Source organism: Phoenix dactylifera, chromosome 10, assembly GCF_009389715.1.
Source record: "Phoenix dactylifera cultivar Barhee BC4 chromosome 10, palm_55x_up_171113_PBpolish2nd_filt_p, whole genome shotgun sequence".
Lineage (NCBI taxonomy): Eukaryota > Viridiplantae > Streptophyta > Magnoliopsida > Arecales > Arecaceae > Phoenix > Phoenix dactylifera.
In genome coordinates this window covers 4450116-4464859 of record NC_052401.1, presented here as the reverse complement: position 1 = coordinate 4464859, position 14744 = coordinate 4450116, and the positions used below count along the sequence as shown (strand labels likewise).

At 42.7% G+C, this 14744-nt stretch overlaps 1 protein-coding gene across 2 annotated transcripts; it reads right to left on the bottom strand.

Moving 5' to 3' along the window:
* Positions 1-669: 669 nt before the first annotated feature.
* On the bottom strand, positions 670-8241 carry LOC120112153. Of its 2 annotated transcripts, none has more exons than XM_039130830.1 (6): positions 8132-8241; positions 7143-7564; positions 4686-4996; positions 4540-4596; positions 1925-2376; positions 670-1346 (listed from the first exon to the last, which is right to left on the bottom strand). In XM_039130830.1, exons 2-6 carry the CDS (start codon positions 7559-7561, stop codon positions 1008-1010), a joined length of 1578 nt encoding a protein of 525 aa, XP_038986758.1. In that variant the 5' UTR covers positions 7562-7564; positions 8132-8241; the 3' UTR covers positions 670-1007. The 2 variants fall into 2 exon arrangements, with proteins under 2 accessions (XP_038986758.1, XP_038986759.1); XM_039130831.1 differs by having other exon boundaries at positions 876-1346; positions 1925-2373.
* Between the last annotated feature and the right edge of the window lie 6503 nt (positions 8242-14744).

Below are 14744 nucleotides of genomic sequence, written 5' to 3'. Positions count from 1 at the left end.
CTAATTTAGCAACAAAAATTAAAATAACAAGGAAAAAGAACATCCGATGTTTAAACAGCCATTGAGTTTTATACAAGGTGATGAACCTAGTAACAACCATGTGCAACATTAATATCTAAAGCTAAGAAGAACAAATTAGCATTTAACAAGATTCAAATCATTTCCGCATAAAAGAAACACAAGATTAAATTGCTGCAACTCATGTACCATCCTGCGAATCAAAGGATCTGCAACTCCTAACCTGCGCTCCTGGCATTAGGAGGTCCTTCTCTGCTTGGAGATCCCATGTAAATCCAGAATGGACCAATTGTATGATCCAATTAGAGTGGAACTTTTTGACAAGCTCCCAGCCAGACTACACCTAGGATTACGATAATTTAATCAAGAAGAACACTCCTAATAAGATTTTTAAATTTAAAAACTTGGACAAACAAAATAACCTTTAAAAGAATCTGCATGGGTAAGTGAGCCTTGATGATTAAAGCGTTGTGTTTACCTTGGAAAAATTATGCAAACCCTAGTAAATCCAAAAAATTATGCCCAGCTCATATTAGCTCCATGAGCTCCCACATCTTACAGCATCACATGTAACAAAATTGCTGCCATCTGAAACTTCATGAAATCCAACCATCGGCATTCACTGAATGATGAGAAAAGATGTTCCGCATATCAAAGAGATTTGCTATTGCTGGCTGATCAGGTCATAGGGCCGTCATTGGCCATATAAACAACTATAAAACCCAAAATCTTAGTCTGTAAGAATTACTAAGTACTCTGTAACTGCATTGAATTTGGTTACAAATCTGGACCCCAAAAACGAGAGTTTCAGTCAGTTTCTAGTAAATTCTAATCTTGTCAATCCAATTTACAAAGCTATTAACTCTCAGATCAGCACTTAATGGATTACAGGGGAAGAGTAGAAAACAAAAGGACCTGCCCAATGTCTTTTACAAGACTGTTGATAATAAGACCTGGAATGCCGAACACAAGAAAAAAAAATCTACAGGCTAACTTTTTCTTCCCAAAATTCTGTGTCTCCGAAGCCTCTCACTCCTCAAATTACTCAAAGCAGCTACAGAACCCCCTCGCTGCTTCCTCTTGGGCTTTCGCCCTCTGCGTTTTCCCGAGCAGCAGGGCTTCAGAACTGTTTGTTGTGACAACTCCACATTCTCTATTTCTGGACCTGGCTCCGGCGTTGAAACTTTAGGGGCAATGCTCTCCTCCTCAGAGGGGGACCCAGCTTCTTTAACCAATTCTTGAGGTCTCTCTCTTGGATGACTGACCTTCTCAAATTTCTGAAACTCTTCCTCTGCAGCTTGGTTGTCTATCAGAACATCATCAGCACTCTGCAGACCAAAACAATAAATTGGTGTAATTACTATTCAAAATAAATAACTTGGTAAGTTTCCCATTTCTCAAGAGTTGCCGGTAATATCAGATGGTTTGTGCATACTTGGGGCTAATCTCACTGTTCAGCAACGTCTCTTTCAACCAGTAAACAAAATACAGAATATGTAATTGGAAAGCCAATTTGATGTTGGAGTATAAAATTTTGATCTCCTAGGGACATGAAACATAAGACAAGAAGACCTTCGGTTCCACTTAGCTCGGATAAATAGATCCTGGTACCACTTTACAATTACCTAAGATTGTAAAGATATTTAAAAGTAAAAAGCCAACTAAAACAACTGAAATTATTAAAAAAATATTAATATTTCGTTTGGTGATGGCAACAAGTTTACTTTGCCAAGATCCATCTCTCTACAATCAGTCAGTCAACAAGAGAAATTGTAAGGGTTTGGTCTGGATTGGCACGTAGATAACTCCAGTATTAAATGAATGTACATGTTATTCAGAAATACAGTCATAATTTCTTGTTAAAAACAATTAATGCAAAATCATCAGTAGGCATATAAAGTCTTACGTCTTTGCACAGGTCTCTGATCTGATGCTGATCCAAGGGGCCATCAACAGCAGATAGTAGGCCCATTGTGCTTTCAATAATATCCACATCAGCAGCATCTCCATAGCTAGAGACTGCACTTTCGGGCATCACCATATCTCCCATCTCATATTCAGTTACAAGGTGGGGTGGAGTACCTATAGCTCCAACCGGCAATCCATCTCCATTATTTTCAGGGGAACCAATATGACTTTGGGCATAACTAGGAGGCAGACCACTGGAGAACAAATTGCCAGGAGATGAAGAGATCCCCATGGCATTTCTGCACATAACCTTGTTGAGAGAAGTCTTCAGCTTGAGAACTCGGGACTGAACAGCTTCGATGTTTAAAAGAATTTGCTCTAGTAAACTATCATGACCCTTGGTGCCAAGTAACCACTCATTATCCTCGGCGCCTCTGACATTCTCATCTGCTGCAGTCACAGAACTCAGTGCATGGAAAAAAAAATATGATAAGCAAAGAAGAGCAAAAAAAGGCATGCTTTTCAACCAACTGTACAACTATACACATTTGATAGAAAATAAAGCCAACAGAAAGAGTACTTGCTTTGTTTATTGGTTCCTTCTGTCTATGCTAAAGATTCTAACATGTAACATGTATATTCAGCTTGGCTGGGAAGTACACTATCAAGTTTGAATGAAGACCAACTAGAATATGCTTTATATGGTAAATGCTCTGTGAAGATTGCAATTTCTAGGAATAATGACAATATCCAAATTTCCTCTCCCATCTTCTCTGGAGACATTCTGCAGAGATATAAATACTAGCCCTCCATAAATCCTTGTATTTACATTTCCATAAATTCAGCAGCAGTCCAAACAGCTCATAAAATTGAACTTTCTATGTTGGGTAGCAAGCATAAATCTGAGCATTTAGCATTTTAAAAATTCTTGGACCCTTCTTTAAGTATGATCATCATGCCTTTCATATATAATTTAATTGAACTGGAACTAGTTCAGGCTGCTAGTGTAAGAATAGTTTATGCTAACTTAATTTTTTGACATAATCTTTTCCACAGATATGCCATTTACATAATAATATGTTGATTTAATGCTTCAGGCAATGTAGCAATGTAGAAACTAGCCAAAAGCAATGATATGCAAATAATGCCAATATGGCGTCATGGTTATCTTGCTCTGACAAACTCTTCAAAATAACCTGTTTGGTTCCCAATTAGTTTTAACACGAATATTTTGAATATCCAAAAAGGTATTTATTAACTAGCTAAAACTACCGAACCATCCCCCAAATAGTTTTAACCTGTTAAAAAAAAATATATCAAAAAGGCGCTTTCCAATTTTTTCTGAAATCCCAAAGTATCCCTCATTATAGGGCTGTATTTAAACACCCAAAAAGTTGCTTGGCTAAATAAACTTGCAAAAATCTGAAAAAATAAACTTTATTTAAGTTTATTCCGGTTTATATGGAGAGCAAACAGCAGCACTGAAGACTATGGAGACAGATTTACAAAGCAGCTTTTGTATTTATTCAATCACCGAAAACAGATTATCCTGAACTACCAGTTTCAATAAGGGAGCTATTATCATCAGATAGAGATCTCATAACATACCAAGTGGATAACTTACCACAATTGCAGATGCAAAAATGACTGAATTGAGCCATAACAAGCAAGTCCAATACCAACATCAGTTGACAATGTGAATCCTACTTTGTAGTGTTTCATCTTCTATCAACAAGAACTGATTTAAGTCCTTTCTAGGTATCTTCCTTCCAGAAAAAAATTCAGATGTTCGTCACCTAATGGTGAAGCTTGCAATGCAAGCCCAAGACCATCCTTGATAAGGCATTAAAAGCTTTCTTTGGTTCTCATTCACATGCAAATATTATTTATCCATTCACCAATTTGTCCTCTTCTTGACAAACTTGCAGCCAGCTGGACAGCTGACATCAACACTCCACCTTTACCATTCAACTGGGACCAATAGGATGGCTAAAGCATCTTTAACAAAACTGACAGTTATTTAAAGATCAAAGTTGATGTTCTCGAGATCATATTACACCTTGAAGTCTACAGAGGATCAACCAAGACCATCAAATTGGGTATTATTCCATTAAACATCTTTTCTCTTGTACACCATAAGGATTAAGCAAATAACTTGAATGCCAAATTTTTCTCTGCCAAGATTTCTTGTAGAAATGCAAGATCCCACTCAATCTCATGTGTTCATGTATTGTACAACATCCAGTAACACACCAACGTGACAACGGTAACAAGTTAACAACCATAGCATGCATATCTTGGTTAAGCATGTCTTCATTTCAGCACTGATCTATGTTGAATGAACCAACTAAAATATTATTACAAAATTGAATAACAACACAATTAAGAATAAACAGAAATGAGTATTATATGCCCCAAAAAATAGTAGAGCGTTGTTAACTCCCAGTAAATAAATGTACAATATAACTTGCATTTAGAGAATTGCACAGGGGGAAAATAGTAGAGCATTGTTAAATCCCATGTTCTATAAATACAATAACTGCAACTGATCATAATGTTTACACCTTAATACAGCTGTAGAGCAAAAAAAAGAAAAGCAGAAATCATCCTTACCTCGATCACCATAATCATCATCAACTGAGCGACCATCTGTTTCAGTTTTCTTATTTTCTGTGGAAGATTGAACGAGCAGTTAACAATAAGAAATTCTATGCATAAAAAGCAGGGTGAATGTATACACGTAAAATAAGATATATTACCATTGTAAGAGAATATATGGTGGTTTGACATATATGACGATATGTCAGCTATATCTTCATTTCTTTTTCTTTTTCTCCTCTTCATGACTTGTTTTGGGGGGCTTCTACCAGTCAGAGGCACTGATCTAGACACACAACCATCCAACTCAACCATTTTTGACTGCAACTCTTTTTCATTCTTGTATGCTCCAAGTTCTTTATCATATTTTAATGCCTGCAACCGCAGTTCCTTTATCCGCAATTCTAACCACTGGCACCTCCACATTAGAGGGCTGATAAATTTTCTCCAATGAGCAGTCACCTTTTTCTTCCTGCAAAATTAGGTGTTGAATTTATATGAACACATAAGATGATAAAGCACGTGATCCAATCCTTAATTACCTCCACTTAAACTTGAAAGCAAAATGCAAAATGATGGGTCAAGATATGGCAAATAGATGATGCTACCATTGCCAGGAAGGAAAATCAATATATTGCTTATGTAGCTTAGAAAATCAATATATTGCTTATGTAGCTTATCCTTTAAACCCTTTTGATGAAGGTTCTATTCCTAACATGTTTACTTCCATTGTGGGTAATGTATTTGGTTTCAAAGCCCTACAAGCTCTACGTTTGGAGGATTCGCACATTCCCCCTTCTTATTCCAAACTTTCCAAGGCCTGCGAGTGTACTAGAGAGCTAGCTAATCGATCATGATATTCTTCCCAGAACATTCATATTTGAGAGCATCATTCTTAAATTAATTTAATACCGCGACTAAGGAAAATCCTCGATCCTAGATTCCTCTACTCCATTGGAAGAATAAAGAGGTGCACATAAAAGACAAGTTTTATTTAAGTTCTGAATTAACAATCTGAAGCAGGTTGAACTATGATGAATAGAAAATTGTTAGAACCATATCTGGTCACAGAGGTCCTGTTTAGAACCAGTAATTCCAAATTCTCAATGTTAAAAAGGAGCTCTACACCCTTTCTTGGAGCAAAGAAAAATAAATAGATAAACTTTAATTGATATAGTTTCCATCAAATGTAACTGAAGAGAAATAGAGAACTATGGCAGCCAATGTAACATGTCATCCCTTTAGAAGTGTTAATTTTCATTATCAAGAAGTTGCCAAGTCTTCCCTTTCTCCAATGAAATATCAACCTTGCATGTGTTGGCTTGCACCAAGCATGTCTACTACTGAACATAATCTTGTGGTACCTAGATTTGAAAACACTAAGCAACATAACTCTTTCACTCTTTTAAAAAACAATTAAAAGTCATCATGTTCCCCCCTTCATCTAGATTCTTTCCAAATATAAGGGAATTTGGAGGGTTGCTACATGGTTGCATGAGCTTAAACTGCCACTATTGTATAGATCACCTGGTTTCTGCATATTATGACAATCATAGGGCAATCTGCATTTCACTTAATCAAGTCCTCCATGCTAGTACATAACATATCAAACTTCAACATTATTTTGCTTGGGAAAATTATTTAAGAACCTGGGGTTCTTCCTGAAGTTGTTGGATCAACATCCAATTTTCAGCAGAGGACTCTCCCAAGCTTCCATTAGGTGAAGATGTAGGAATTTACTAGTGTGACAAAGGCATCCATCCAAATGATTCATGTGTGCTTATAATTTTAATGTGATGAACTTAAACCATGTATGATCGACATATATTTGACATATAGTTCAACTCTATCCCGTATTTATCTCTTAGTTACATAGATATAGGTTCATTTGTGAGATGAAGGTGCCTGTCTAAGCATCAGGACCTTTCAATATCTAAAACTTCTTCTAAAGCCATGTCAGACTGCCAAGTCAATGCCTGTATTAATATCAGGTGCAAGTACCTTAGGCTACATCAAAGGGAATGGGTAACGTAAAATTTCTTTAACTGGTGCAAGTACCTAAGGCTACAACAAAGCTATGGGTAACATAGACTTTCTTTAACCCTCTGCATATAAGCATGAGAAAGGAAGATTAAACAACAAGAATTTTCAAGGACTGAATAAGAAACCAATTAGAGTATAGGCATAATGAAATAGATTGGCTGACTTGGATAATAAACAAATTCTTTAGAATAATGAGAAAGACAACAATAGACGAGAAAAAAATCACCATACTTCTACAAGTTTGTTTCAAAACAACATAAATCAAATTTGCACAAACTACTGTAACTCATATATAAAACATACGAAAGAGCAATACAACAAACATTAAGCAAGTCACACGGACTAGATATTTCTTTTTTCTCTCCAGATAAAAAAGAGATATGCTGAGTATACTCTCATAATCACCATTCCCTTGTGCATTCCTGATAATGATAAATTCCACTAGGCATTGGGGCAAAAGATAGTGCAATTGGCACATCAAGTTGCAAAGGACATGAAATTAATAACATAATTTTAACACAAATCACATAGCTTTGCAAAAAGAAACATATATATCTTCCTGATAAGACACTTACTTAAAAACCTTGTGAAACCCATCGAAAACAGCAGGATTGTCATTCATCACACCAAACCCTGAGTCCATTTCAACATCACTCTGGTTCAGCTTTGACTCATGGTCAGACCCTGAGGACGTGTCCCCAAACGAGCTCGAGGACTCTGGGGCATCAGGGTCTTCATCTTTAACCTTATCAATAGCAACAACATCATTGCAATCAAGAATATCAATATCCTGATCCATGTTATCATCCACATATTGCGGGTCACATGATGACTCGGCATAGAAGCCATTGTCCTCACAGTTATTCGCTGACACCGAGCAGGCTGCATCACTCGTCATCATTTTTTCTCTGCTTACCTCCTCAGATTCAGATTTAACAATGGTATCAGGCATTCTTTCTTCATCAACATCTGCCAATTCTTGGGCAGGAACCATGTCCTGGAAAATCACAATTGGTAGTGAGGTTTAAATTCTTGATTACCACAATCTGCCCAAAAAACAAAAGGAGAAAAACGGGAAAAAATGTCGATTTGAACCGGATTTGATGAGTCCAGATTGAATCTAGTACGATTAAAAGACAATTAAAATATCGAGTCGATTTTATCAGGAGAACTCAACCATTATTTAATAAAAAAAAATCGAAAATACAACGGGGAACTGTAAAACACTAGTACAACGCCCTAACTCGTTAAAACCCTAGAATCTACCAAATTATTTTGTCGTTTTTAAAAGAGATGTTGTGAAGGCCCAGAACCCTCAATTTGATCCTCGACAAACATTATGTTCTTGATTCTAACAAGCGGGTTTAATGCTCCAAAAAATCATTAAAACCCTAGAAAAGAAGAAAAAAGGAATCTCAAAACCCTAATACAGAAATCCTCTAACGTGTTAAAAACCCCACTTAATCCACCAGAAAGAATACAATTAAAAAAACCCGTTTGTTTGCGTCTCAAAATCCAAAATCCTAGATTGATGATTTCAATTTTATCTGGGGGAAATCCTCACCTTGAAAAGGGGAGGCCCTCGGCCGCGACTTCGGCATTGGGAGGTTAAAACAGGAAGCCGCACTTACAAAGAGCGGTGACGGGTGAAATTGGGTTGGGGGGCAAGAGGGCCGGGTCAGGTCAGGACTGAGATATCGGCTCTGAACCGGGTTCAAAATGACCCTGGACCATCGTGCCCACTAGGTCAGTTTATCAAACACTAATTGATTCCTAGAAACGGGCGTCTATGATTAACATGGTATACCACTATATGGTGTATATAGTGTATAATATAATTTTTTGAAACAAAAGATTGTAGAGTGGTTTTTTGAGGGGGTTTAGAAAGAGAGAGCCAACTTTGTTGAATCTAGCACAGTGTGATTCGACTTATAAACCACGGGATGTTGGACTCAAGTGCGGACTAGCCTTAGCATTATGGAGTGAGGCCGAGACTTTTTTTCTTTGCCTTGTTTTCCTCAAGCAATTCATAAAGGCTAGCTCTCCATAAGGTAAAATCAAGCTTAATTGTTTCACTTTATTGTATTCATGCTTACTACGACAAACATTATGATGGTATCAATAAAAATTAATAGCAAGTCATACAAAGCATCATATTTAACAACATTGAAACCAAACAAAGGCACCTACCAAAGAGGCCTTTCATCAAACAAGTACAGCGCAAATAGAGATCCTATTGGGAATCATCCAGCCCTACTCCTACATAACCTTCCACTATCGGCCACATCTTTATGAGATATTATATGGCCCACATACATATGGTTTAATTGTCGAATAATTATAAATGGTAAGTAGCTATCCACTATCTCTAGTTATGGCTAAGATAGTTTCTCTGATTAAAGAAACAGACAAAGTTTTAGTTATCTAATAAGGGTTTCGAGCCTAGAATATTATTAAGCTTGTAATATGGTTTTATGGCTTTTATGAAGATATAGATCAGAAGACTCCTTATTCTTAAAGTATCCTTATACATAGTGTTGCCCAGTAGATACAACCCAAGAGGGGGGGGTGAATTGGGTCTTTTAAAACTTTTAACCTACTTCTGAAAGTTTTTGATTAATTATGCTAAGTTGTATGGAAGCACAGTGAAAGTCAAACTTAGCAACAGTTTGATGTTTAGAATGTGACTTGATTGAATATGCTTGCAACTAAAGGATGCGCGGATAACAGTTAAGCAAGCACTCTATCTAAGTAAGTAAGTGTGTTAGTTAGACAATGACAAGAGGCATTACAAACACAACAAACATATAGTGGTTCGGTGCACCCCAGCACCTACATCCACTCCCCAAGACCTCTTGAGAATTTCACTATAATCCTACAGATTACAGCCGGTTGTTTTACAAGCTCACAATCCAACTTGTTGTTTTACGAGCGCACAACGAACTCGGTCGGTTTTCCCCGGCTCACCGACTAGAACCACCCCGATTGTTTTTCCGGGATCACAATCAAACCCTTACACCGTTGGTTTCAACCTAGGCTCACCAACAAACCTCTCACCGTTGGTTTTCCCTTTGGCTCACCAACAAACCTTAACCCCTTGATTCAATCCCTTGATTGAATCAAGTTACAAGATATTAAAAACAAAGTTTAAAACAAATCAAAGCTTCTTAAACAAGCAAATATAACAATATAAACAAAATAGTGTAAAGAGAAGCCCTCAACCGAGTTTTGAAGATGAAGGAGCTCGGCTTCTTCTTTACTTGACCCTCTTCTGATTTGGCACGAAGTAGAGGATCACCGAGGCAGCACACGGATGAAGAGGAAGCTTTGGGATTCACTTGGATGCTCTTCTTCTCTCTATTTCACTTTGGATGGCCCTTTTTGTGCTTATGGGAGATTTTCCTTGTAATCTCTTTCCTAAATGTTTTCTCCCACTTCCATAACTTCTCCCCTAGCTCTCCTCTTGTTTTTATAGCTTTTGATGGCGTGGAAACAAGAATATAGCCGTTAGAGACAAAAATAGAGCCGTTGGACACAGTCTGCACTTCCTGACAATATTACCGTTGGGATCGGAGTCGACTCGCGCGATCAGGAGTCGACTCGCCTGTTGCAGGAGTCGACTCGTGTTTTACTGGAGACGACTCGGCCACTGTTCCAAATTTGAATTAATGTGCTTGCTTTGTCCTAGAGTCGACTCGGACTAAAACTGGAGTCGACTCGCCAATAGCTGGAGACAACTCGGGCGCTTAGGGGTCGGCTCATTCTCAGGAATCCAGAGGACATATTTTCTGATTTTCTTCCTCGAGTCGACTCGGATTCTCTTGGAGTCGACTCGGCTCTCAGAGCCCGAAAACTGATCCTCTGCATTTTTGGGGTCGCGCTGCCTTGGAGTCGACTCGAACTGTCTTGGAGTCGACTCGCCTCTCAGAGACGAAAATACCGTCTTCTGTCTTTGGGTTGCGGTGTCTAGGAGTCGACTCGCGTATTGCGGGAGTCGACTCGAATCTCAGAGTCAGTAAATTGGTCTTCTGTCTTTTTCCTTATGTTCCTCTGAGAGTCGACTCTCACTTTCTTTGGAGTCGACTTGCCAACCATCGGAGTCGACTCGCGTTCCACTGGAGTCGACTCGAATCTCAGACCCAAAAACTGCTCTCTGACTTTTCTGCCTATGACTCCTAGGAGTCGACTCATACTACCCTGGAGTCGACTCGGTGAACATCGGAGTCGACTCGCGCTCTTCAGGAGTCGACTCGTTGACAGGTTCTGAGATGAATCTTTCTGTCCGTCTGTCTGTTGCTCCTTGGAGTCGACTCGGAACTGTAGGAGTCAACTCGAGTGCCTTTCCTTTGAATTTTTCTTAAAACTTGCTCTTCTAAATTGAATCCTTTGAACTTGAGACTTGGGCCAATAAATTGTAGCTTTCTTCCAACTTTTCTTGAGAGCTTTGGAGGCCTTCTTGTGTTCTTCCAACTTGCTATGTTCCTTGCAAAATAAATATCTTTCTCCTTGCAACACAAACATTAGTATTTATACTTCAAGATTTTGTGATCATCAAAATCAATCTTTAAATTAATCTTTGGGTCATCAGTCTCCCCCTTTTTGATGATGACAAAACTTGGAGTATATGCAATATAAGATATATTGTGTTCTAGAAGTAATGCATAGCTAAGTTGCATGAAGTAAAAATATATATATTTAAGAACATACTTCATGATAATGCTTTAGATTTAATCAGCCTAACACAATCAACATATTTCAATTTAAGCTGATTTGTATTCAATTCAAAACAGAAAGCATTGAGCATATACTTAGATATTTCTCCCCTTTTTTGACAACATCAAAAAGATAGTGAAACATTAAGCACAAAGATAAGTGTTGCTGGTGGTCCAAACCGAGAACGATTGGCACAGCGGTGTGAACGGAGTTCCGTTTGAGTTGCCTTGGTTGGTGTTGATTGCGCTCCACCTTCCACCGGGAAACCTGCAAGCAAGCCTCGCACCACCACTGGGATAGTGGGGGCCCTCCGACGATCAAGTCAGAGGAGATTGGAGGAGAAGGAGAGATAATAGTAGCAAGTAAGAGAATGCTCTGGAAGTTCTTGCTTACCTCCCCCCTTCTCCCCCCAGCCGCATATATACCAGGCTGGGGGGTCCTTTTGGGGGGTTGGTCATCGTGTAGCACGATGGAGCTGCCACTGACATGGCCGTTACAGGGCGTCGTGGGGCAGCGCTGGGTACGGCCATGACAGGGCGTAGTGGAGCTCCGCTTTGTACGGCTGTTACAGGGGATCGTGGAGCAGCGCCGGATACGACCGTTGCTGGGTGTAGTGGAGCAGAGGGCCGCAGCGTGCCTCTGGGGAATAGCCTGTCGTTGTCGAGAGATGTCCGACTCGGGGTCGGATTGCTGGATCAAGGGGCTGCCGTAGTCTTCCTGGGCGCGCGTGCCGGTCACGTGGGGCATGGTGGCTAAGTTCCCCCGTAACAGTAGCCCCCCACTTCCGAGCCTGGAACCAGAAGGGGAACGGGTGAAGGGAGTGATGCTTCGAGATTGCCGCCATCCCTCGGAGAGGCGCGCGCGCTTCGAGCTCCCCGCCTTCTTTATGGCGTATGGCGGTTGTTGCTGACCTGGCAGTCTGAGGATTTCGGCGGACATCCTTCCTTAATGGCGTCGATTCGCCTTTGGGGCGCGAGCGACCCTTCGGCAGCCAGGCGTCCTCTGGCGTCACCGAGGCGTCACCCACCTTTCCGCCTATTTAACCGGGGGCCCTCCTCCGTCCGCCTTTCTCTTTACAGACATCTTCGAGTTTCTCCTTTGCGCTGCCGTCATTGCCGTCGGACTGTTCGCTTGCTCCTCCTTTGACGCTCTCAGAGCCGTTCTTCCTTCTCTTCCGGTGAGTTGCCCCATTCTTCAATTTAAGGCTCTCCATACTTTCTCCTTTTGTATTAGTGTACTCCAGTCGTTCCGGTCCTTTCCCCCTTCTTGACCCCGTCCTGACCGTAGATTCACTGGCCATTAGGGATGGGCGAAGTGAGAGCAGACCGCATTAAGTCGGAGCTGGTCGCCGAAGACCTAGATAGGTTCGTGGCTCGATACCACCTTCCCGAGGCCTGCAATGTTACGCTCCCGGGGCCTGAGGAGAGGATGTCCCATCCTCCTCCAGGGAAGGTTGCCATCAATGAGGGCATTCTTCAGGCCGGGTTCCGCTTTCCCCCCTCGGACTTAGTCGTTCAGGTGCTTCGGGGTTTAAGAGTGGCGCCGACGCAACTGGTGCCGAACTCATGGCGCGCCCTGACGGCCTTTCAGGTTCTCTGCCGCATGCACGAGGTTCCCGCCACCCTGAATGTCTTTTGGGAATGCTACGGCCTGAGCGGCCACCCCCAGGACAAAGGGTGGTAGTGCTTTGCGGCGCGGCGAGGGTGCGGCCTCGTCAAGGAGGCTCCTACCTCCATTCACGGCTGGAAGGGGCGCTTCTTTTTCGTTGACGCAGATCCCTCTTGGGGAATCAGGGCAACCTGGGAGACGCCGATGAAGTCCCCGATTGGCCTATCGAGGTTGTCGAGGGAGGAATCCGATGGCGTCGCCGTCTTGAAGGGGTTGGTTGCCGAGGCGAAGCACAAGGAGGCTCAGGCTGATCTGCTGAGGGTCTCCTCCGAGGCGGACGACCGGATTGTGGCGAAGGTCTTGGAGGCGAAAGCTCAGATTATGGAGCGGGCAGAGGCGGCGCTGACCGAGAAGAGTGCGGAAATCGGGCGTCAGGCGGTACAGGCTTATCGTCAGTCCGCCGAGTTCACCCGTGATATGTCGGAGGCGGTACAGGCCTATCGTCAGTCTGACGAGTTCGTCCGTGACATGTCGGACGCGGGGTCCGACTTCTTTATCTTAGGCTTCGAGGAAGGCCTGACAAGGGTGTCGGCTAAGTACCCCGAAATTGACCTGAGTGGGATCTCTCTTCTAGACTCCTCTCCGGCGCCATTGCCTGCTGATTCTCCAACCGCCTCCCTACCCCCTGCGGACGTGCCCGGCGTTCCCGACCCGGGGGTTCCTCCAAGCTGACCTTCTGTATTTTTGTTCTTTTCTTTGTGTGTTGGCGTTTTGCCAAGTTGTATGGGTCTCGGTCCTGAAACAATGAAAGTTAATGCAAATAGAGTTTCTTCATTTCACTTTCGTCCTTCTTCTTTTTAACTCTTGGTAGCGTCTCGCTGACTCCCGACTCTTGAAATTCTTCTGGCGCTAGGCCAGGTATCTGAGGGTTAGGCCTCAGGAAATTCTTCCGGCGCTAAGCCAGGCATCCGAGGGTTAGGCCTCAGGAACTTCTTCCGGCGCTAAGCCGGGCATCCGAGGGTTAGGCCTCAGGAAATTCTTCCGGCACTAAGCCAGGCATCCGAGGGTTAGGCCTCAGGAAATTCTTCCGGCACTAAGCCAGGCATCCGAGGGTTGGGCCTCAGGAAATTCTTCCGGCACTAGGCCAGGCATCCGAGGGTTAGGCCTCAGGAAATTCTTCCGGCACTAAGCCAGGCATCCGAGGGTTAGGCCTCAGGAAATTCTTCCGGCACTAAGCCAGGCATCCGAGGGTTAGGCCTCAGGAAATTCTTCCGGCGCTAAGCCAGGCATCCGAGGGTTAGGCCCCAGGAACTTCTTCCGGCGCTAAGCCAGGCATCCGAGGGTTAGGCCTCAGGAACTTCTTCCGGCGCTAAGCCAGGCATCCGAGGGTTAGGCCTCAGGAACTTCTTCCGGCGCTAAGCCAGGCATCCGAGGGTTAGGCCTCAGGAAATTCCGCTCGTTGGTCGGCCAAGGCTGGCGCAAGCCGAGGCGACCGGTCGGGGCTTCAGGCTAGTTTGCTCCCGGGATGATCATCGGGTTAGCCTGGCATCCGAGGGCCAAGCCTCGGGAGATTCCGCTCGTTGGTCGGCCAAGGCTGGCGCAAGCCGAGGCGACCGGTCGGGGCTTCAGGCTAGTCTGCTCCCGGGATGATCATCGGGTTAGCCTGGCATCCGAGGGCCGAGCCTCAGGAAATTCCGCTCGTTGGTCGGCCAAGGCTGGCGCAAGCCGAGGCGACCGGTCGGGGCTTCAGGCTAGTCTGCTCCCGGGATGATCATCGGGTTAGCCTGGCATCCGAGGGCCGAGCCTCGAGAAATTCCGCTCGTTGATCGGCCAAGGCTGGCGCAAGCCGAGGCGAC